The sequence below is a fragment of the Heptranchias perlo genome, unplaced genomic scaffold, assembly GCF_035084215.1.
Source record: "Heptranchias perlo isolate sHepPer1 unplaced genomic scaffold, sHepPer1.hap1 HAP1_SCAFFOLD_60, whole genome shotgun sequence".
NCBI classification, from domain to species: domain Eukaryota; kingdom Metazoa; phylum Chordata; class Chondrichthyes; order Hexanchiformes; family Hexanchidae; genus Heptranchias; species Heptranchias perlo.
In genome coordinates, this window is record NW_027139623.1 from 5,666,803 (window position 1) to 5,689,982 (window position 23,180).

General features: G+C 46.5%; 1 protein-coding gene and 1 non-coding gene across 2 annotated transcripts; both read left to right on the forward strand.

Moving 5' to 3' along the window:
* The first annotated feature begins 1,301 nt into the window (after positions 1 to 1,301).
* On the forward strand, positions 1,302 to 1,373 carry trnag-ucc (transfer RNA glycine (anticodon UCC)). Its single transcript has one exon. It is a non-coding gene; the product is annotated as a tRNA-Gly (tRNA).
* A 1,446-nt stretch (positions 1,374 to 2,819) lies between these two features.
* LOC137316699 (zinc finger protein 154-like) lies at positions 2,820 to 21,183 on the forward strand. The gene is made up of 3 exons (XM_067980542.1): positions 2,820 to 2,961; positions 5,199 to 5,918; positions 21,071 to 21,183. The coding sequence occupies exons 1-3, from the start codon at positions 2,820 to 2,822 to the stop codon at positions 21,181 to 21,183; spliced, it is 975 nt and encodes a 324-aa protein (XP_067836643.1).
* Positions 21,184 to 23,180: the final 1,997 nt, after the last annotated feature.

A 23,180-nucleotide genomic window follows, 5' to 3' on the forward strand; every position in this document is an offset into this window, starting at 1 on the left:
GTCTACCCTATGAAACCCTAACGTAAGACCTCTATCAGGTCACCCCTCAGCCTTCTCTTTTCCAGTGAAAACACCCCCAGTCTGTTCAGCATTTCCTAATAAGAATATCCTCTCATTTCTCGTGTCATGAGAATCTTTTTTGCACCTTCTAAGTCCTTTCTTTTATATGGAGACCAGAACTGTGCACAATACTCCAAGTGTGGTCAAACCAATGTCCCATACACGTTTAACATAACTTCTTTGCTTTTCAATTCTATCCCTCTGGAAATGAATCCTAGTGTTTGATTTGCCTTTTTATGACCTCATTAACTTGTGTCGCTACTTTGAGTAATTTGTATATATGTACCATGAGATCCATTTGCTTCTCTATCCCGTTTAGACTCTTATTATCCAGGCAGTATGTGACCTCCTTATTCTTCATTCTGCAACTTTATTAATGACCTCTTGCATTTTGATGCATTCTTCCTTTGTACTAACTACACCCCCCAATTATTTGTCGTCCTTAAACTTTGAAATTGTACTTCCGATTCTCGAATCCCGAATTGTTAATGTAAATTGTGAACAACAGTTGTCCCAACACCGATCCCTGTGGAACTCCACTTCCCACCTTTTGCCAATCTGAGTAACTACCCTTAACCTCTATTCTCTGTTTTCTGTTTTGTTGCCAGCTTGCAAACCATTCTACCGCCTGTCCCCTGACTCCACGTGCTCTGAACTTAGCCCTGAGTCTCCAACGCGGTACCTTATCGAAGGCCTTCGGAAAATCCAAATATACTGCATCGACTACATGAACCTTGCTCTCCTTGGGTCTTTCAGAGTGTTTACACTGCCCGCTCACCCTCACTGATATTCTATCTTTGAACTGCTGTAATATTGTCCTTTAGTAATATTGCTGCTCCTCCTCCTTTCCCTCTTTCCCTGTCCATTCTAAAGATCGAATAGACTTGAATATTAAACTGCCATTCGTGCCCAGCTGGTATTCAGGTCTCTGTAATGAGTTAATGTAATTATCTAACTTTACTCAATGGCTGATGTGAGCTGCGGCAAAATGTATTTCCAGCCGGTCAAGTATTGCAGGTATCGACTGTCTCTTCAGTCCGATATCAGGTGAAGAATTACTGGCTGTTGTGTAATTTCCATTGATTGGGGGTTGGCGACATCTACTGGGCGGAAACGGGAACTGCAACAGAGCGAGAAAGGATCCGTCAGAAACCAGTTTAAATGAAGAACAAAATCCAACAGCCTGCAGTGTCTGTTCAGGGTCTGATGTTTGAGAGCAATTTGATCATCCCTGATTGTCAGCGATGGTGGTATAGTGGTGAGCATAGCTGCCTTCCAAGCAGTTGACCCGGGTTCGATTCCCGGCCATCGCATTTCAGTATTCTTATTAAATTATTTCCATCATTAAGTTTGCCATCGAATTTGTTGCAGTTCAGCTGGATATTGTTTCCAAAACATAAACTGGTATAATTACAGCAAAATGTTTACAACGTTAATTTATTTTTCCTATAGAAGGAATAGATTACAAATATACTGGAAATAGTGAGCTACCAAGGGTCTAACGAGAGTGAGGAAGGCAACTGATATGTGAGCTTTTATTGCAACGGTGTTGCAATATAAGAGTAATAAGGACTTGCTGCAATTGTACAATGAGGAGATATTGTGTAAAATTGGCCGATATTCGCTGGAGTTTAGAAGAATGAGAGATGATCGCATTGAAACGTGTCAATTTTTTAGACGGCTCGACAGGGTAGATGCGGAGAGGCTGATTCCCCTGGCTGGAGAGTCAAGAACTTGAGGTCAGAGTATCAAGATCAGTGGTAGGCCATTTAGCATCGACATGAGGATAAAATTCTTCACTCAAAGGGTTGTGAATCTTTGGAATTCTTCCCCCAGAGGGCTGTGGATGCTCAGTCGTTGAATATATTGAAAGCTGAGATCGATAGATTTTTGGACGCTAATGGCATCAAGGTATATGGGGATGGGGCGAGAAAGTGGAGTTGAGGTCGAAGATCAGCCATGATCTGATTGAATAGCGGAGCAGGCTCGCGTATCGTATGGCCTACTCCTGCTCCTATTTCTTATATTCTTATGTAGAGAGCCTTATATCCAAGTGTGCTGATGACACTAAGTTAGGTAGCACCGTAAACATCATAGATGGGAGCAGAAAGTTGCAAAGGGACATTGATAGATTCAGTGAGTGGGCAAAACTGTGGCAGATGGAGTTCAACGTGGGGAAGTGTGAGGTCATCCACTTTGGACCATAAAAAGATAGGTCAGAGTATTTTCTAAAGGGCAAGAAACTAGGAACTGTGGATGAGCAGAGGGGTTAATGAGACCAAGTACAGAATTCACTAAAAGGTGCAAAAATAAGTTAAAATGGTAATGGTATTTTGATGTTTATTTCAAGGGACAGGAAATAAAAATGAGTGGCAGTTATGTCACAGTTATTCAGAGCTCTGGTTAGAGCTTATTTAGAGTATTGTGTTCAGTTCTGGGCACCGCACCTCTGGCAGGATAAGAACATAAGGAATATGAGCAGGAGTAGGCCTTACGGCCCCTCGAGCCTGCTCCGCCATTCAATGGATCATCTGCTCTTAACTGCCCGATCCCCATATCCCTTGATTGTCTTGTCCAAAAATCTATCAAACTCAATCTTGAATACACTAAACGACTGAACATCCACAACCCTCTGGGGTGGAGAGAACTGTATCGACGAAGATAAAGGGAATGAAATGAACTGTGTCATACAGTTACATTTCGCTGCTCTGTCTGACCATTTTAGTCACGACTTCCCTGCACAGGGATTTGAAAATTCGATGGAAAAGCGTTGGGTGAAAGATCCTTTTGCTTTCGAAAATCCTGAATCTATAATGAAGCTAAATTTGATGCCTGATCAAGAAAACGGGCTGATGCGACTCACCTGTGACAGCGCACTGAAAACACGCCTCAAGTCATTCAGTTTGTCTTATTTTTGGATCAGTGCTTTCAAAGATTATCCACTGTAAGTAAGATTAGTGTTCTGTTGTTCCTGCCGTTCACAAAAACCTACATCTGCGAACTGGGATTTTCGACTTTGAGAAGGTTAAAAACAAGAGAAAGAAACCGACTCAACCCTGCCTGATATGCGTGGAGCGCTTTCATCTTGTGATCCAGATTGGAACGAGATCATGAACAACAGGCAGACACATCCGTCACATTAAGTAAGTGAAACTCAACCTGAACTTTTATTTACTGTATTGACACAATATTTCAAATGTTTTTCAAGTAACGTCGATGTCTAATTTTAGTTATTACTTGAAATGAAGTGAAGAGCATGGACTGACCTTTATTGGGATTTGATGAAAACTCCAGCCGGAAGATATTATTGTTTTGGATCCCTGGGGGAAGTGTTTTCCTTCCACTGGGTCACGAGGAAAAATGTTTGTGAAACACTGTTCCACATTGTACGGTCAGTGTCTGTTCAGCAAACCGACCCTCAATTCCTCAGTCCGTATTTCGAGAAACGCTTCTGTGCGCGACGCCGGCAAAAAAACACTGACCGACTCCCGGTGACTAATGGCGGCCGGAGGCCCCACAATCCCCCGCGCCCCAGAAACCCGTCCATCTCTCCAAGGCGTTGATTTCGCGATCAGACTGCGCATGCTCCCCAGGCCCGCCCTGCATTCTGGGAGCGCTTCGGTCCTGCAGTTTTGTCGCGAGTCGGACTCGGTGGAAACAGGAGATGAAACCGGGAAGCGGCGGGTGGGACGAGGGAGGCGCTGGATGAGGGGTTTAATGGTGCTAAGGGCACCCGGGCCGCCCGTCCGCCGGGCCCCCCGGCTCTGATTCGGGTTCTGAGCCGCACTCGGTGTTGCTGAGACTCCGCTCGGCCCCGCTCAGTGTCTCGGACCAGAACCGCGCATGCTCTGGCCATGGGCCCTTCCCGCGCCTGCGCGCTGATCCCCTTCGAATTCAGATAGAACGTATTCTACCGCGCGGGGCATTTTGGGTAAGATTATCGCCATTGTAGAACCCTCTTGCCGATATTTCTGTGATGGGGTGTGAAAGGGCGAGGTTTACCAATCAAAAGCAAAATACTGCGGATGCTGGAAATGTGAAACATAAAGAGAAAATGCTGGAAATCCTCAGCAAGTCAGGCAGCATCCGCGGAGAATGAAACAGAGTTAACGTTTCAGATTAGTGTTAAGGTTTTGTCAGAACTTGAAGAAGTGAAAGAATTAACAGTTTTTAAGCAAGGAGAGAGGCAGGGAAAGAGGGGGCGGGGAGGGAAAGAACAAAAGGGAAGGTCTGTGATAGGGTGGAGGGCAGGAGTGATAAAGCAAAAAAAGGGATGAAGGTGCAAGGCAAGGTGGGTGGTAATGGGTCAAGTAAATAAACAAAGGATGACTCCAGAGGAGCTTTCAAGGGCTGCAGTCAGCTGGATGCGTGAATGAGGCCGTGAGCCAAAGGAAGCGAATTTGAAGCGGAGAGAGAGATAAGCTGTGTAACCGGGCGCAAACACTCATCCACAGCCCAGATATCACTTCTTTCCCACTTGGCGTGAAAGGACTACATTAATTACAATAATCCATGTTATTTGATTTTGAATAGTTTAGTTTCTAAATTGAATCATGTTTCTCCAATTATATTTCCCAACTCAGATTCAAGGCCTCCAACCCAACCCAAATGTTGGAGATGGTGCGATGGGTTTGGGTTTCAGCACAGGGAGGAGGGTGAGTGTGTGAGACGGGGATTTACAGTCTGGGGGAATGAGCAGGAAGAATGTTCCATAGAAACTAGAATTGCCTGTTCTGAATTTCTATCCTGTATTCACAGTGAGGACTTTTGTAAACTCCAGTGCACTGATTGTGGAAAGAGCTTTAACCAGTTCCACAACCTGTAAAAACATCGCACCATTCACAGCGGGGAGAAACCGGACACATGTTCTGTGTGTGAACGAGGCTTCAACTGATCGTCCAACCTGGAGAGACACAAGGACACCCGTAGGATGGAGAAACCGTGGAAATGTGGGGACTGTGGGAAGGGATTCAATTACCCGTCCCAGCTGGAAACTCATCGACGCAGACACACTGGGGAGAGGCCGTTCACCTGTTCCGTGTGTGGGAAGGGATTCACTCAGTCATCCCACCTGCAGACGCACCAGCGAGTTCACACTGGGGAGAGGCCATTCACCTGCTCCATGTGTGGGAAGTGATTCACTCTGTCATCCAGCCTCATTGAACATCAACTTGTTCACACTGATAAGAGACCTCTTAAATATTTTGACTGTGACAAGAGTTTAAAAAGCAGAAATGTGCTGCTGAAACTCCAACGCACTCACACTGGGGAGAGGCCGTTCACCTGCACTGAGTGTAGGAAGGGATTCACTCAGTCATCCAACCTGCTGACACACCAGCGAGTTCACACTGGGGAGAGGCCGTTCACCTGCTCCGTGTGTGGGAAGGGATTCACTCAGTCATCCAGCCTTATTGAACATCAGCTTGTTCACACTGATAAGAGACTTTTCAAATGTTCTGTCTGTGATAAGAGCTTTATAAGAAAAAGTGATCTGCTGAAACACCAACGCACTCACACTGGGGAAAGGCCGTTCACCTGCTCTGTGTGTGGGAAGGGATTCACTCAGTCATCCAGTCTACTGATACACCAGCGAGTTCACACTGGGGAGAGGCCGTTCACCTGCTCCGTTTGTGGGAAGGGATTCACTCAGTCATCCAGTCTACTGATACACCAGCGAGTTCACACTGGGGAGAGGCCGTTCACCTGCTCCGTGTGTGGGAAGAGATTCACTCGATCATCCCACCGGCTGAGACACCAGCGAATTCACACTGGCCAGAGGCCGTTCGCCTGCTCCGTGTGTGGGAAGGGATTCACTCATTCATCCAGCCTTCTGACACATCAACTTGTTCACACTGATAAGAGACCTTTTAAATGTTCTGACTGTGAGAAGAGCTTTAAAAGAAAAAAGGATCTACTGACACACCAACGTACTCACACTGGGGAGAGGCCGTTCACCTGCACTGAGTGTGGGAAGAGATTCAGTCAGTCATCCAACCTGCAGACACACCAACATATTCACAATGGGGAGAGGCTGTTCACCTGCTCCGTGTGTGGGAAGAGATTCACTCGGTCATCCTACCTCATTGAACATCAACATGTTCACACTGATAAGAGACCCTTTGAATGTTCTGACTGTGGGAAGAACTTTAAAAGAACAAGGGATCAATTGAGACACCAACGTATTCACACTGGGGAGAGGCCGTTCACCTGCTCTGTGTGTGGGAAAGGATTCACTCTGTCATCCAGCCTACTGATACACCAGCGAGTTCACATGTGACTGCAGGGTTCTGCTGTTATTACTGCTGTTAATCACATGCAGGACTCAACCGTGTTCATTCTGGCAGTTGGGGATTGTTTCTGATGTTAATAATCCATTTAACAGGTTTGCAGTATTAGAATTCTGTAAAAGTGTCAAATAAATCAGCTTTCTTTGAAACACAGTCTTTCTCGTCCTTGATATCTCGATGATAAGACAAGGTGATTGAGGACTTATGATGAAGTAAGTGGAATCCATCTTAGAACTGAGTTCCTCCACCTTTTTGAAAGATGGATCCACAAGATGTCCAAGGCTGACAGGACAGAAAATTCTATTATATCACAGGGTCCACTTCAATCAGCCTGCGCAGATTTCCACTACCCTTGTGTGGGAAAGAGATTCCTGATTTCACTCCTGGACGCCCTAACTCTAAATTTAAGTTTATGCCCTCTTGTTATGGATTCCCCCATCAGAGAAAATAGTTTGTATTTCTACCCTAACGAATCCCTTTATAATTTTAAATATCTGGATCAGATCACCTCTCAACCTTCTAAACTCAAGGGAATGCAAACCAAGGGAATACAACCGGTCCTCATTAATTTGACCCTTCAAGCCTCAGTGTCATTCTGGTGAATCCGCACTGTCTCCCCTCCAAGGCCAATATATCCTTGGTGAGGATCAGTACTCCAGATGGGCTCTGACCAAGGCTCTGTAGAACTGAAGCGTCACTTCCTCCCCTTTGTATTCCAGGCCTCGAGATAAAGGCCAACATTCCTTTAGTCTGTGATTATTTTTGTATCTGTGCACTAGCTTTTAGTGATTTGAGTACATGGACACACAAATCCCTTTGCTCCTCCACCGATCCCAATCTCTCACTTCAAGAAAATACTCCAATGTTTCCTTCTTGCTTCCAAAGTGAATGATCTCACTCTTCCCCACATTGAACTCCATCTGCCACAGTTTGTCCATTCACTTAAACTATCCCTTTGTAACTTCCTGCTGCCATCTGCACCACTGACTGTGCCTCCTAACTTAGTGTCACCTGGAAACTTGGATCTACAACTCTCTATTCCTTCATCCAAGTTATTGATGAATATGGGGAAAAGCTGAGGCTCCAGTACAGATCCCTGGGGTCACCACTTCTCACATCCCGCCAATCAACGAACGTTCCTTTTATCTCTACTCTCTTCTCCGACCTCCCAACCAATTCCAACACAAGTCACAAGGTCACTATCAATTCTGTGCATTTTTATTGATTCTATTAATCTCTTGTGCTGAACGTTATCAAATGCCTTCTGGAAGTCCATACAGACAACATCCATAGACGCTCCCCTGTCCACCTTGTTAATTACCTCAAAAAATCCAACTGGATTAGTCAGACATGACCTGCCCTTCACAAATCCATGTTGACTCTCTTTGATCAGCTCAGACTTGATCAAGTGCTCAATCATTTTGTCTCTGATGATAGATTCCAGTAACTTCCCCACAACTGACCTTAAATGGACAGGTCTGTATTTTCCTGGTTTCTTCCTCCCTCCTTTCTTATATAACGGAGTGACGTTTTCAATTTTCATCTCCAAGGGCACAATTTCTGAGTCCGGAGAGCTTTGGGAAATTATGACTAATGCATCTGCAATTTCCCCTCCCGTTTCCTTTAATACCCTGGGGTGGAAACCAACAGGTCCTGGAGATTTGATTCTTTGCTTGAAGTTATTCATTTATCCGATTGTGTATCACAGGACTGAGTGTCCCAGCACCGACTGTGTACATAACAGGACTGACGGTGTATGTAAAAAGACTGAATGTCGCAGCACTGACTGTGTATATAACAGGAGCAAGTTATAGTCCAGCAATTTTATTTTAAATTCACAAGCTTTCGGAGGCTTCCTCCTTCGTCAGGTGAACGAAGGAGGAAGTCTCCGAAAGCTTGTGAATTCAAAATAAAATTGCTGGACTATAACTTGTTGTTGTAAAATTGTTTACAATTGTCAACCCCAGTCCATCACCGGCATCTCCACATCATATATAACAGGACTGAGCGTCCCAGCTCTGACGATATAACAGGAATCTGTATCCCAGCATTGACTGTGAGTATCAGAGGACTGAGTGTCCCAGCACTGACTGTGTGTGTATCAGACGACGGACTGTCCCAGCACTGATTATGTGTCTTACAGGACTAACTGTCCCGGCACCGACTGTGCAGATAACAGGATTGACTGTCCCAGCACTGTCTATTCTTCCAGTCTACATGGGCTGTGGAGGAGATAAATGGGTGGGGTAGAATCCATAATCGGGTGGAATGACATGGGGTTGTCCGTGGAGATTAAATCGGTTGGAAGAGATTACAGAGATATGGAGGGGGAGAGGACAATGGTGGGACTTGAACACGAGGATGAGGATTTTAAAATCGAGGCTTTGCCGGACCGGGAGCCAATGTAGTAACACACGAACAGAAACTTACGGTTCACTGCCAGGCAGACAGGTGGAGAAGACATTGATGTCCGCGGGGGAACAGTCAGGTTCACAGCAGCAGTCGAGTTCGGAGAAACCGCCAGTCAGGTCACAGGTACAAATGGGAACGGCTGGAACAAGACACACACAGTGAGATCTTACAACAGAGCACGGACGGTCTCAAAGACCACCTCCCTCCCTTGTCTGAATCCACGATCGCCGTCTTCACCATCTCCCAAAATCAATCTGCAGACTTATCCTCCCACTGCTTTCTACTCACCGAATTACAGCTTCCAGATACCCAGCACAACCCACTTAATAATAATAATTATACGGAGAGAATAGAGAAGCTGGGATTACTCCCTTTGGAGCAGAGAAGGTTCAGGGGAGATTTACCAGAATGGTTCCGGGGATGAGGGACTTCAGTTGCCGGGAGAGACTGGAGAAACTGGGGTTGTTCTCCTTAGAGCAGAGACGGTTAAGGGGAGATTTAATAGAGGGGTTGAAAATGAGGAGGGGTTTTGATGGAGTCGATGGGGAGAAACTGTTGCCACTGGCGGGAGGGTCGGTAACCAGAGGACACAGATTGAAGGGAATTGGGAAAAGAGCCAGAGGGAGATGAGGAGAATGTTTATTGGCAGCGAGTTGTTCTGATCTGGAATTCACTGCCTGAAAGGGCGGTGGGAGCAGATTCAATAATAACTTTCAAAAGGGAATCGGGTCAATCCTTGAAGTGGGGAAATTTGCGGGACTGTGGGGAAAGAGCAGGGGGGAGTGGGACTAATGGGATCGCTCTTTCACAGGGCCGGCACAGGCGCGATGGGCGGAGCGGCCTCTTTCACAGAGCCGGCACAGGCGCGATGGGCCGAGCGGCCTCTCTCTGTGCTGTTTGATTCTCGCTCACTTTTGGGCTCCGACCCACGGCCCGTTTGACGGGGAGGCGGGAGAGTGACTCCCCCCCGAGCCCAGCTCGACACCGGGCGCTGCCAGAGTGGAGATTCACGGGGCCCGCAGGAGGCCCCGAGTAACTCCCCCCGTCACCCCCCCCCCTCCCCCACCACCCCGCTCTCCCCTCTCAGGCCACTCCCGGTGCCGGCCCTCCCTCTGTGGGCTTCGCCCCCGCCCACAGCAGCACCCGCAGGGAACGCGGCAGAAGGACCGCGCTGCGCATGCGGCACGTACGCGTCGTGACATCAACGCGCAAAGATGAGAGACGCTGCCGCGTGTCACGTGATGGGAGGAGTCAGCCCAGGAGGCGTTTGGCGGGGGTGGAGTGATGGCCGGGTGCGGGGTTGGGTGGGGGGGCGGGGGGTGAAGGTGAGAGCTGTCAATCAAAGGGCCCGGAGTCAGCACTCACTGCGCACAGGTTTTGGAGAATTTGTTCAAAAATGCAAAATCTGCAACCATGAAATAAAAATAGAAATGTACAAAAAAGAGAAAAAATTGCAAATGCAAGAAGCTGAATTAAATCTGAAATGTCCAAACTCACATAAGGCTGATGATCTGGGTCCTCCTGATTTATTAGTCTTCTCTCCCTGAGGCACAGGATGAGCACAGTGCTTGAATGCATTTTAAGGCAGATGGTGCTGGATGTATGGAATGGACCAGCAAGGGAGGCAGTGGGGCCTGATTGCATCAGCAAACTCCAGAGTGTTGGCTAAGTATCTGATAGCGATACCTTGGGATATGACAGACTCGAAATTGGGATTTTTTTTTGTGCATGTGCACTAACTCTTAGTGATTGGTGTCCCTGGACACCCAAACCACTTTGCTCCTCTGCAGTCCCTAGTTTCTCACCATTAAGAAAATACTCCTATTTCTCACATGTTGCCTGCAATAGATGTTCTTTGTACAGCTCCCACATCTTGACTGTCCGTCAATATTTCCACTGTTCACTGTCCAATAATAACAGGCACGGTGAGACTGGAACATGTTCTTAATATTTCAAGATATACTTTATTTCATAAAATTCATGAAAGCACACAGCTCAATGTAAATATCACAGTTGCAATTCAAAGCAATAGAAGAGATATCGTACACGCTACGATTCCATTATTACAATTGAAAACACAGAACATATTTTCTAATACATGCTGCACAATACAAGGTAAAATAGCCTTACACGGTGGCCTTTCCCCAGAGATCCTTTGCACCTCGCTTCAGTGCGTCCCACAGCATGTACTCCTGGACCTTGGAGTGTGCCAGGTGGCAATACTCGGTCGTGAACAGCTCCTTCAGCTTGAAGACCAGTTGGTTTCGGGCGGAACAAAGGGCCTCCTTCGCCGAGTTGATGGTCTTCCAGTAGCAGTTGATATCTGTCTTGCTGTTCGTCCCTGGGAACTGCCCGTAGAGAACAGCGTCCTGTGTATCCTGGATGTTGGGGTGAACCCCTCTTCACCTCAATGGTACAGGGGTCTTGTCTCTATGGAGGAGAGTTATCACCTTTTACCCGAATATACCCCATGAACCCACATTCATGTTAATGTTTGGCAAACACTGTCTGATTTCTTTGACGCACCTGTCGAACATTGGGATCAGCGACATAGGGGGTAATTTCAACTACACTGCCTGGGCGGTAAACTGAAAGAGCAGAAATTAAAATCGGGCTGGTTCTATTAGGGGCGGTTGATCCGCTCTACCAGTTCTGCGATGGTGAAAATTTCCCTTCATGTGTTGTGAACCGGTGCAGTTTGAGAAAATGGACCAGATTGTGGGCTTCGAAGATTGAAACTAAGGCGTAGGTCAGGGAAGGTGTGGCCGATTTTAAGCATCCCAGCCTGGCGGAAATGGGTTTGTAGAGGCTAGTAAATGGTGTCAGGTCACTTACCGCCCCTTTAACGTTGGAGTTCCTGCCTCCGTCATCGGCGGTCGGGTCCTGAGGAGAGCGGCCGGAGCAACACCCACCTGTTTCCGGTCAGGTCACGTGTAATATGTAAATCAGTGTATTCTGACGTACACGGGACACTATTTAATGTTAGTTGCAAATGGGTGGAGGAGCCGCCCTTTCGATGGGCATTGAGTGGTCCGGAACACTGAATAGTTTCTTTTTAACTTATATTTTGTGGGGCAAGGAGGAGCGGGAGAGCTTTCCCTTGGCCTGCTGCGGCCATGACAAATCTCCCGCCTCCTGATCATCTCAGAAAGATCTCCTCATAGATCGGTGTAACCAGGCAAACCCTCACGTCCCATTAAACTCCCTGCAGTGAGTAAACATTGCTGCACAGCAGCTCAGAGAGGAAACGATCTCCGCAACTCCCAACTGGAGTTTGAAATTACATTAATATTTTACCGGTTAGTAACGGTCCGGGTGTTGGTCCATTATTATTCTGTTCTGGTCAAAACAAATGTCCCAATGAACAGGACGCTGTCTGACCCTGACAGCTCAACCTCAGTCCATCCCACCGGGCAGTGTGTGTGATGGGAAATAATCATCAACCGAAAAGGAGGATTTGTTTTTATACATTTCAGGATTAACCATTTAATATTGAAATCATATTATTTCCAGACTAATAACAGCGAACCATTTCATGTTAGATTCACATCTTGTATCATTTCACAACACCGCATTTGTCAGGTAAAATATAATTCCTGTCTGCTATTTCCAAATTTATTTAAAGTATTCGATTGATATCAGTTACCTTAGTGAACTCATTGATGTCAATAGATAGTAAAATCAGGCGCGGTGAATAACGGGCGCCCGATCCGCTACCGCCCGTCTTAGGCCACCGCCAAACGTGAAACTCTAATTGACTTTTTATGTAATTTCGGATGGAAAGTCTTGAGACGTTTCTATGATTTAACTAATGTAACAATTAGATTCAGTGGGTATTTCACACCGTTCTTCAGCTCCTCTCTGAATTTAGTCTGGGTCACAGCATAAATACACGTGTTGGTGCAGGAACTGAGAAGTTGAAGCATGAATCCGGCTGACTCAATGTCACTGACCGTATAGAACTGGACGTTTGTTACACGCAGAGCGATAAAATAAAAAACTTCTGCGCTCCATAACAATATAAAACTGCCTGATATACTGAAGAGTAAAATGATGGATTTCCTTCTGTTCTCCATCTCTGGATCCTTGTGATTCTCTCCATTGCTGCGGCCCCGGAGTCCCCTGCGGACTTCACTGGCCGTTAAAATGTGCCTGGCGGTGAGAACATTGAACAGCAAAATCAGAATGAATGGAAGACACGGCATTAACACAAGATTAAACAAGTCAAACGCTGCCCATGCGGGTGAAGTGAAAAAGGTCGGTTTCAAGACACAACCCCGGGGTACATTGTCCATTATATATTCCGGGTCAATTACAAAGTACCAGGGAATGTTTAGTAAACAGCTCAGCGCACTCACCACCCCGATAACAACAGCCGCCGTTTTCTCGGTGCAATATTTTGTTTTCAGCTTCTGACAACAAATGGCCACAAATCGATCAAAGGTGAAAATCACTGTAAACCAGACAGAGGCCGCTGTGACTGCAAAACTCAGGTTGAGAATGAAACGACACACGGGGGTAATGGTCAAGAATGAAACTGGGAAATAAATCTCAACAACGCGCCACATTATGACATCAGTGATAACGACCAGTAGATCGGCCGCCGCCATTCCCACCAGGTAGCGAGTGATACATTTGGAGAGTCCGCACTTTCCTCGGGACAGGATCACAATCGCCACCAAGTTCACTGTAAGAGAGAGAAACGGAAGGAGAGAAATTACTGATCAGACCTGGAGACAAAGCGGCAGTTTGACAGGATCTGGGGTGAAATTTCCAGCTTTGATGCTGAATCAAACGGTGGAAACTGGTTCACTGACCTGGGCAGCGCTTTCGGACAGAGAAATGTTTTTAAACACAATGATCAATAATGAATTGGGAAATTGATACTGAGAGTGAATAAAGTGAGCACCAGATCCACTGGAAGGGGGCCGTGCCGGTGGGGAAGGGAGGAGGGAAATAAACACCGGGAATCCAACAGATTAAATCCGGATTTGGGCTCCAGATGGACGGGAAAGTGAGCGAGGGACGAGAAGGTGAGGGGACAGGGGGAGGTTTGTTGCTCTGGGTGGAGAGAGCCGACTGGGGCTGGCACAAAACGGGAAAGACCGTGATCCGTGGGGGTGAGTTTGAGGCTTCGGATTGGATTAGAAGAGGCAACTGGAGGCCGAGCGAACGAGTGCGTTTTGGAGGGAGACCAAGGAAGAGGGCATGTATGAGCTGGAGGGGAATCAGTAGCAGATAGTTTGGGAAAGCGAATGAAGTGAAGGAACGGATGAGGAGACGGAGGATTCGATGCCGTGGGAGGAGAGGCTGGGATTCACAGGGAGAGACTGCAGGAGGGTGTTGGAGGAAATCTAATCTATAGGTCCAGCTCACACAATCCAATTAATTAATTCAACCATTAATTTCTGTGGTTATTGGTGACAATGAACCGCTCGTTGGTTACATAACGTGTTCAATAAATTTACTTTGCATATTCAACTAAAATTACATGAAAATACAATCATTGAATTCGCCTCATTCTTTATTAAATAAAACTGACACATAGCTTCTGGATTGCAATATCCCCATAATTCAATGCGATAAAGAAATCACTGATCCTATTCTTTAAATACATTTCAATTATGTTTATGTTTTCAATCAGTAAACAAGTGAAAGGAACATTCAAATAAACAGACTGAGGATCTGATAGTGATAAACACACCAGACGCGAGTACAATAAAACTCTCACAATCTGACAACATCCTAATAAAACCTTCAAGTCACATTTCCTCTTCATAATTGTACTAGAAGTTTCAGCAGTTCATTCCGATTAATTATTCACACCGCTGCTGCTCTGTCTCTCTCCCCTCTCTCGTTCTCCGTGTGTGCATTTTTCTCTCTCTGTCTATCTCTTCCTCTCTTTCCTTCTCACCGTCCCTCTCGTTTTCCTTCTCAGTCGCGATCTCTATCGCTCCTCTCTATCTCTCCGCACTGTCTCTACTCTTTCTCAATGCCCCTTTCATTTCCGAGTAAATCCTTACATCCTGCGACTGTTTTCTCCTCACCAGCCCCGTTTTCCAACGATTCTATTCTCAGTGTCAGTTTGTTAAATGTTGAAGCCTCTGTGAACAGTTTAATGTTTCTACAGATCATCCAAGGTTCCACCTGTTCACCTACACTGTTCACTTCATCTACAATGCGTGGAATAAAGACAATCGAATCCCTCTTCCAGACACACCTCACAATAATTGAAATTCATTCTCCTGTAATTATAAAGTACAGCGTTAGATGGCGGCATTGTTCAATTAACAAAACACCAACATCACCGCTGCTGCTTATAATCTGCAGATAAATAGAAATGCTCATTATTTCAACAGATGAAGTGCAACATGACCTCAAAACATTGCATTTTACAGTAAATTCATCCACAGTGAAGCAGAGAATGAGATTGAAAGAATCAGCAGCAAACACAGTTCAGTAACCAGACATCTGATGCGGCGTCAGATACAAACAGAATGAAATAATATTTCATAACAGTGATAACCAATAAATACGTTGAACTCCCAGTTAAACTGAACCATGTTATTGTGGAGGGAGGACATTGCGCTGCCTCCTTGTAACACCGAGACCGTGAGCTGTCTCATTATCAATCACAGAAAACACATTGATGAAAAAATATTCCAGGACAGGTTAATTCCACAACATGAAACTGTTAACAACTCCTGATGGTCTGAGACCAGCTCCGAGCCCAGACACCTGATTCTAATAAGTTAAGTACAGAGAATAATCCAGTAACAATGCCACGGTTGGATATACAAGATCGTAATGCAAGTAATGCAGCTGCTCCAAGACCAAACGAGCAGAGACTTAGGACAGAACAGTCCACTGTGTAATACACGACGGGAGAAAATAGAATGCCATCTACAGCAGCAGAGTTAATACCGATTTACACCATGAACAGCTGAGATAATGGCTTACCTGGAACTCCAACGGCTGCGAGAACTGGATAATAAATACATTCTATCAGATACATTACTGAATATCCCATTTCTGTGAGAAGCAATGATTTCTGTTGGCCTGGAAACCGCAGCTCCGGCAGGCACTCTGTGTGGATTCATTACAGCGATCCCTGATTTATACAGGGGGTAAATCTCCACTGACACGGTTATACCCCTGATCATTGCTATTAGTTACAGTCATTTGAACAAACAGGCCACATCAGCAGCTTTGACTCCGATGTAAATGATGACGTGGATATATCACAAACTTCTCAAAGTTCAGAACCTTGTCTTAATGAGACTTCTCTCAGGAATAAAGTTAAAAGCTGTGCTCAGAAAGGACTGGTCCAACAATGAGCGCTTCATTTACAGTTTTCATATAATTGTATTGATCATGTTCACTGCTGCCGATTCAATTATAAATTTTATAGATTTCTCCACATTATACATTGAATCCAGGGACACAAGCTGACCCGTTTCACTCTGTTCCTGCAGTTTCCCAGTGAAAATATGAATGTTGACACGAAGACAGCCTCTAAAAGAGACACCATCTTTTCAGGCAGTGCTTAACAACACTCCGTGTGAAAAATGTTCTCCTTATTTCCACTCTAGTTGTTTTGCCAATTATTGTAACCTCTGGTTATCAATCCAAATATTTAATCACCCCTATTTGCTCTATAAAAACGCCTCATTATTTTGATTACCTCTTTTTGATCTCCCCTTAACCTTTTCTGCTCTCAGGAGAACAAGCCCAGCTTCTCCAGTCTCTCCACATAACTGAAGTCCCTCATCCCTGGTATCACACTGGTAAATCTCCTCTGTACCCTCTCCAAGGCCTTTACATCCTTCTTAAAGTGTGGTACCCAGTGCTGTACACAATACTCCAGCTGAGGCCTAACCAGCCTTTTGTAAAGGTTTAACATGACTTCCATATTTGTGTATTCAATGCCCCTCTTTACAAACCCATGTATCCCATCCGCTTGCTTAACCACCTTATCAACTTGCCCTGCCACCTTCAAAGATTTGTGAATGTGCGCCCCCAGGTCCCTCTGCTCTTCCACCACCCTCAAAATAGTACATTGAGTTCCATCGAGTTACTTCAAAACCACAGCACAGAAACTGGCCATTCGGCCCAACTTGTTTATGCCAGCATGTATGCCCCATACGAGCCTCCTCCCTCCCTACTCCATCTAACCCTATCAGGATGCGATATTCCATCATGCCTCTTGTGCTTATCTAGCTTCCCCTTAAATACATCTACGTTATTTCCCTCAACTACCCTTGTGGTAGCGCATTGCACATTCTTACCACTCATTCGGTAAAGAAGTTTCACCTGAATTCCATATTGGATTTATTAGTGACAGTCTTATATTTACTCCCTCTAATTTTATACTCCCTCCCAAGTGGAAGCATTTTCTCTACATCTACCCGACAAAATTCTATCATTATCTTAAATACCTCTATCAAGTCACCCCTCAGCCTTCTCTTTTCAAAAGAAAAGTGTCCCAGCCTGTTCAGCCTTTCCGAATAAGGGTATCCCCTCAGTTCTGGTATCATCCCTGTGAATCTTTTTTGCACCCTCTCCAATCCCTGTATATCCTTTCTATAATATGGAGACCAGACTGTGCACAATTATCCATGTGCGGCCGAACCAAGGCTCCACACAAGTTGAACATAACTTCTTTGTTTATCAATTCTATCCCTCTAGAATTGAACCTCAGTGCTTGACTCGCCTTTTTGTAAACCTGCGTCGCTACTTTTAGTGATTGGTCTATTTGTGCCACAAGATTTTATTAAAATTTCAAAATATGCTTTATTTCATAAAATTTAATGATACACACATTTCAATGAAAATGTCACAATTACCGTTCAAGACATTACAATACAGATCGTGCAAACCAGGACCTCATTATTACAATTCAAAACACAGTACATATCTTCTAATACATTCTGTACCATACAAAGTGACATGTCCTTACATGGTCGCCTTTCCTCAAAGAACCTTTACGTAGGCAGCACCTCACTTCAGTGCGTCCCTCAGAACATACTCCTGGACCTTGGAATGTGCCATTCGGTAACAGTCGGTCGTGGACAGCTCCTTCAACTGGAATCCAAGCAGGGAGTGGCCCTGGGATTCCTCAACATTGACTCTGGAATCCATGAAATCTCATGGCATCAGGTCAAACATGGGCAAGGAAACCTCCTGCTGATTACCATCTACCGTCCTCCCTCAGCTGATGAATCAGTCCTCCTCCATGTTGAGCACCACTTGGATGAAGCACTGAGGGTAGCAAGGGCACAAAATCTACTCTGGGTGGGCGACTTCAATGTCCATCACCAAGAGTGGCTGGGTAGCGCCACTACTGACCGAGCTGGCCGAGTCCTGAAGGACATAGCTGCCAGGCTGGGCCTGCGGCAGGTGGTGAGCGAACCAACACGAGGGAAAAACTTACTTGACCTCGTCCTCACCAATCTACCTGTCGCAAATGCATCTGTCCATGACAGTATTGGTAGGAGTGACCACCGCACAGTCCTCGTGGAGATGAAATCCCGTCTTCGCACTGAGGACACCATCCAACGTGTTGTGTGGCACTACCACCGTGCTAAATGGGATAGATTCAGAACAGATCTAGCAGCTCAAAACTGGGCATCCATGAGGCGCTGTGGGCCATCAGCAGCAGCAGAATTGTATTCCAGCACAATCTGTAACCTCATGGCCTGGCATATTCCTCACTCTACCATTACCAACAAGCCAGGGGATCAACCCTGGTTCAATGAGGAGTGTAGAAGAGCATGCCAGGAGCAGCACCAGGCGTACCTAAAAATGAGGTGCCAACCTGGTGAAGCTACAACTCAGGACTACATGCATGCTAAACAGCGGAAGCAACATGCTATAGACAGAGCTAAGCGATTCCACAACCAACGGATCAGATCAAAGCTCTGCAGTCCTGCCACATCCAGTCGTGAATGGTGGTGGACAATTAAACAACTAACGGGAGGAGGAGGCTCTGTTAACATCCCCATTCTTAATGATGGCGGAGTCCAGCACGTGAGTGCAAAAGACAAGGCTGAAGCGTTTGCAACCATCTTCAGCCAGAAGTGCCGAGTGGATAATCCATCTCAGCCTCCTCCCGATATCCCCACCATCACAGAAGCCAGTCTTCAGCCAACTCGATTCACTCCACGTGATATTAAGAAACGGCTGAGTGCACTGGATACAGCAAAGGCTATGGGCCCCGACAACATCCCGGCTGTAGCGCTGAAGACTTGTGTTCCAGAACTAGCTGCGTCTCTAGCCAAGCTGTTCCAGTACAGCTACAACACTGGCATCTACCCCACAATGTGGAAAATTGCCCAGGTATGTCCTGTCCACAAAAAGCAGGCCAAATCAAATCCGGTCAATTACTGCCCCATCAGTCCACTCTCAATCATCAGCAAAGTGATGGAAGGTGTCGTCGACAGTGCTATCAAGCGGCACTTACTCACCAATAACCTGCTCACCGATGCTCAGTTTTGGTTCTGCCAGGACCACTCGGCTCCAGACCTCATTACAGCCTTGGCCCAAACATGGACATAAGAGCTGAATTCCTGAGGTGAGGTGAGAGTGACTGCCCTTGACATCAAGGCAGCATTTGACTGAGTGTGGCACCAAGGAGCCCGAGTAAAATTGAAGTAAATGGGAATCAGGGGGAAAACTCTCCAGTGGCTGCAGTCATACCGAGCACAAAGGAAGATGGTAGTGGTTGTTGGAGGCGAGTCGTCTCAGCCCCAGGGCATTCCTGCAGGAGTTCATCAGGGATGTGTGCTAGGCCCAACCATCTTCAGCTGCTTCATCAATGATCTTCCTTCCATCATTAGGTCAGAAATGGGGATGTTCGCTGATGATTGCACAGTGTTCAGTTCCATTGGCAACCCCTCAAATAATGAAACAGTCCGAGACCGTATGCAGCAAGACGTGGACAACATCCATGCTTGGACTCATAAGTGGCAAGTAACATTCACGCCAGACAAGTGCCAGGCAATGACCATCTCCAACAAGAGAGAGTCTAACCACCTCCCCTTGATATTCAACGGCATTACCATCGCCGAATCCCCCACCATCAACATCCTGGGGGTCACCATTGACCAGAAACTTAAATGGACCAGCCACATAAATACTGTGGCTACAAGAGCAGGTCAGAGACTGGGTATTCTGCAGCGGGTGACTAACCTCCTGACTCCCCATAGCCTTTCCACCATCTACAAGGCACAAGTCATGAGTGTGATGGAATACTCTCCACTTGCCTGGATGAGTGCAGCTCCAACAACACTCACGAAGCTCGACACCATCCAGGACAAAGCAGCCCGCTTGATTGGCACCCCATCCACCACCCTAAACATTCACTCCCTTCACCACCGGCGCACAGTGGCTGCAGTGTGTACCATCCACAGGATGCACTGCAGCAACTCGTCAAGGCTTCTTCGACAGCACCACCCAAACCCACGACCTCTAGCAACTAGAAAGACAAGAGCAGCAGGTACATGGGAATAACACCACCTGCACGTTTCCCTCCAAGTCACACACCACCCCGACTTGGAAATATATCGCCGTTCCTTCATCGTCGCTGGGTCGAAATCCTGGAACTCCCTTCCTAACAGCACTGTGGGGGAACCTCCACCAGACGGACTGCAGTGTTTCAAGATGGCGGTTCACCACCACCTTCTCAAGGGCAATTAGGGATGGGCAATAAATGCCTGCCTCGCCAGCGTCGCCCACATCCCATGAGCGAATAAATAAAAAAAACACAGGGAGCGTTGTAAATAAAGTTGGTGAGATGCAGGCTCAAGTCGCCACATGGGACTATGATCTAGTGGCAATAACAGAGACGTGCTTCAAAGAAGGGGAGGATAATATTCCTGGCAAGAAGGTATTCAGGAAAGCTAGAGGAGGAAAGAATGAAGTGGGGGTGGGGGGCAGTATTGATCAACGAAACTATTCGAGGACTGGAAAGGTATGATGGAAAGGGTGAAAGACAAAATCTATTTCGTTGGAATTAAGGAATAGTAGGAGCTATTTACGCTATTGGGTGTATACTTTAGGCCACCAAATAGTGGGAAGGAGATATAGGAGAACATTTGCAGGTAAATTACAGAAAGATGCAGGAACTATAGAGTAGTGATAATGGGGGATTGTTACACACCAGGACAGGCAAGACTTTCTTTACCTCGAGAAAAAGCTAACGGTCTTCACTGGTTATAATTCAACGGCTCCCACCCGCAGCTCCTCAAGGTGTTTTAGTGAAATGAGACTCAATTCTCTATGCAACACGTGACCTTCCTCTGAATCTCAAGGATTCGCAATATTTCTTGCCGGCCACTGCTACAATGTGCCTGAGCATTTCTCGTCCCGTCCAACCGACAGCCACGTGACTGATAACGGGAGAGTTCGAAGAACGGCGACCTGAAACAGGAACGATGGTTTCAACCCATCCCAACTTCAGGACTGTGGCATGTGCAGAAATCTAATAGGACGGATTCAAATATGGAATTGCTGGAGAGATGGGCAGAGGTATGTTTGGTGACAGCATACACTCGGACTTTTGAGAGGGGAGCGGAATTGGAAATGAGGTGTTGGAAATGGTCGAGACTGGATTTTTGTGAGGAGGGGGTAATGCTGTTGTTTTGAAAGGGAATAGAACAGTACCTGAGGAAAGTGAACCATTTACAATGTCAGCTAGAATGGGGGAGCTAGGGAATTTGGGTGGTCAGAAGTTTAATGGGAGCTGGTGGTGGGAACCATATGCAAGATAATCCCGTAGAGAGCGTAGGAGAAGATAGTAGAGAAGGGCGTGGCATCAGGGCTCGGGCAGGAGGAGTCTGGGAGCAGGTTTGGTTTAGTGGGAAAGGGGAACGGGGAATACGGCAGACGCATCTGAACGGATGGTCTCAATCTTAGTGACAAAGAATTCCATGAGTTCCTCACTCGTTTTTGGAGGTGAGTTGAAGGTTGGGGGAGGGTGTAGGGCATAAGGGTTAAAGGAGACGATTGGTAGTGGACAGAAGGATCCACTGAATATAAATTGGCTCTCCAGAGTCATCTTAGTTTTTGCAGAGGAGAGTTCTGCCTAACAGTGCCTAACAGTGCTTGATTTGGTCCAGCCAATTGTGCACCAGATACGATCAAGGGCTGTGCACTTTGGTCTTGAGGGAGTGAAGATGGGGCCATAACAGGGTTGGTGAGAGTATAGGTTTCACTGGGGTGAAGGGAATCAAAGTTGTCGGTGGGAGGATGGTTGGGAGATTGACAGCAACAGAAGCATTTTAGTGAATGGAAAGGAAGGAAGACAGGAGCTTGACCAAGCAGTTGCAAGTGAATTGCAGAGAGTTTCTCCCCTTATCGGCGGATATGGAAAACAATGGGGTTGGTAGGGGGTATGAGGGTGTAGGTGGTGCGGGATAAAAGGGAAAGTTCGGTGATTAACTAATCTGTGATTTGGACCATGGGAGTAAAGATGTAGATAGAACGTTCGACAATATGGGTAGGAGAGTTAATATGGAGGGAGAGGTTTATGGCGTGTATAAGGGCAGCAAAATCAGTGAAATCAGAGGAGAGAGGGGCAAAGTGATTTGAGGTGATAATTGGAATCACCGAGGACGAGGAGTCGCGCAAAGCTGATCCTGAGAGAGGAAAGAAGCGAGAAAAACTCGGGGAGAAAATCGGGATCGGTCTTAGGAGCGTAAGGGAACAAGGATTTTAAAGGATAGGTGGAAAAGGTGGAATAGGGTGAGATGCTTGAAAGAGGGCAATGTACTTGGGAAAGTACAGGGAAAGGGCGGGGGAGTGGGACTAGCTGGATTGCTCTGAATGTTGCCGGCGCGGAGTCGATAGGCTGAATGGCCTCCTTCCGTGCTGTAACCTTTCTATGATTCTATTATTCGACTAGAGGAGTAGGGGGGAGACCAAGGTGTGATTTGTTAATGAGGGATACACCGACACCCCGGCGGATTGTACCGGGCAGGTGGTGGAAAGCATGGTTAGGTGGGGAGACTTCAGTCAGGGGCAAGATGTCGCGAGCTTGGAGCCAAGTTTCAGTCAAAGCCATGATGCCAATGTAATCGCCCACAATCAGGTCTTTGATGCGGAGGTCCTGGTTGGTGAGTGAACGGTCATTTCGGAGGGGAAAGTCGGAGAGGGTGATGATTGCTGATCCACTGGCAGAGTCTAAATGAGCAGTGGGGGCGTGTCTGAGGTGATCGAGCGGGTAAGGTGTTTAGCAAGATTATAACCCCAGTGGATGCACTGGGAGGGAAGATTAGCAAGAGATGAGGATGAGGCAGTTGAGGTCGCTGCTCCTGAGGAGGTAGTGATGAGCGCTTCGGTGGACCATTTGGAGACTGCCCAGTGAGGCAAAGACGGCAACTGTGAGCTTATCCAAGAGGGAATTGAAGCCTGGGATGGCGG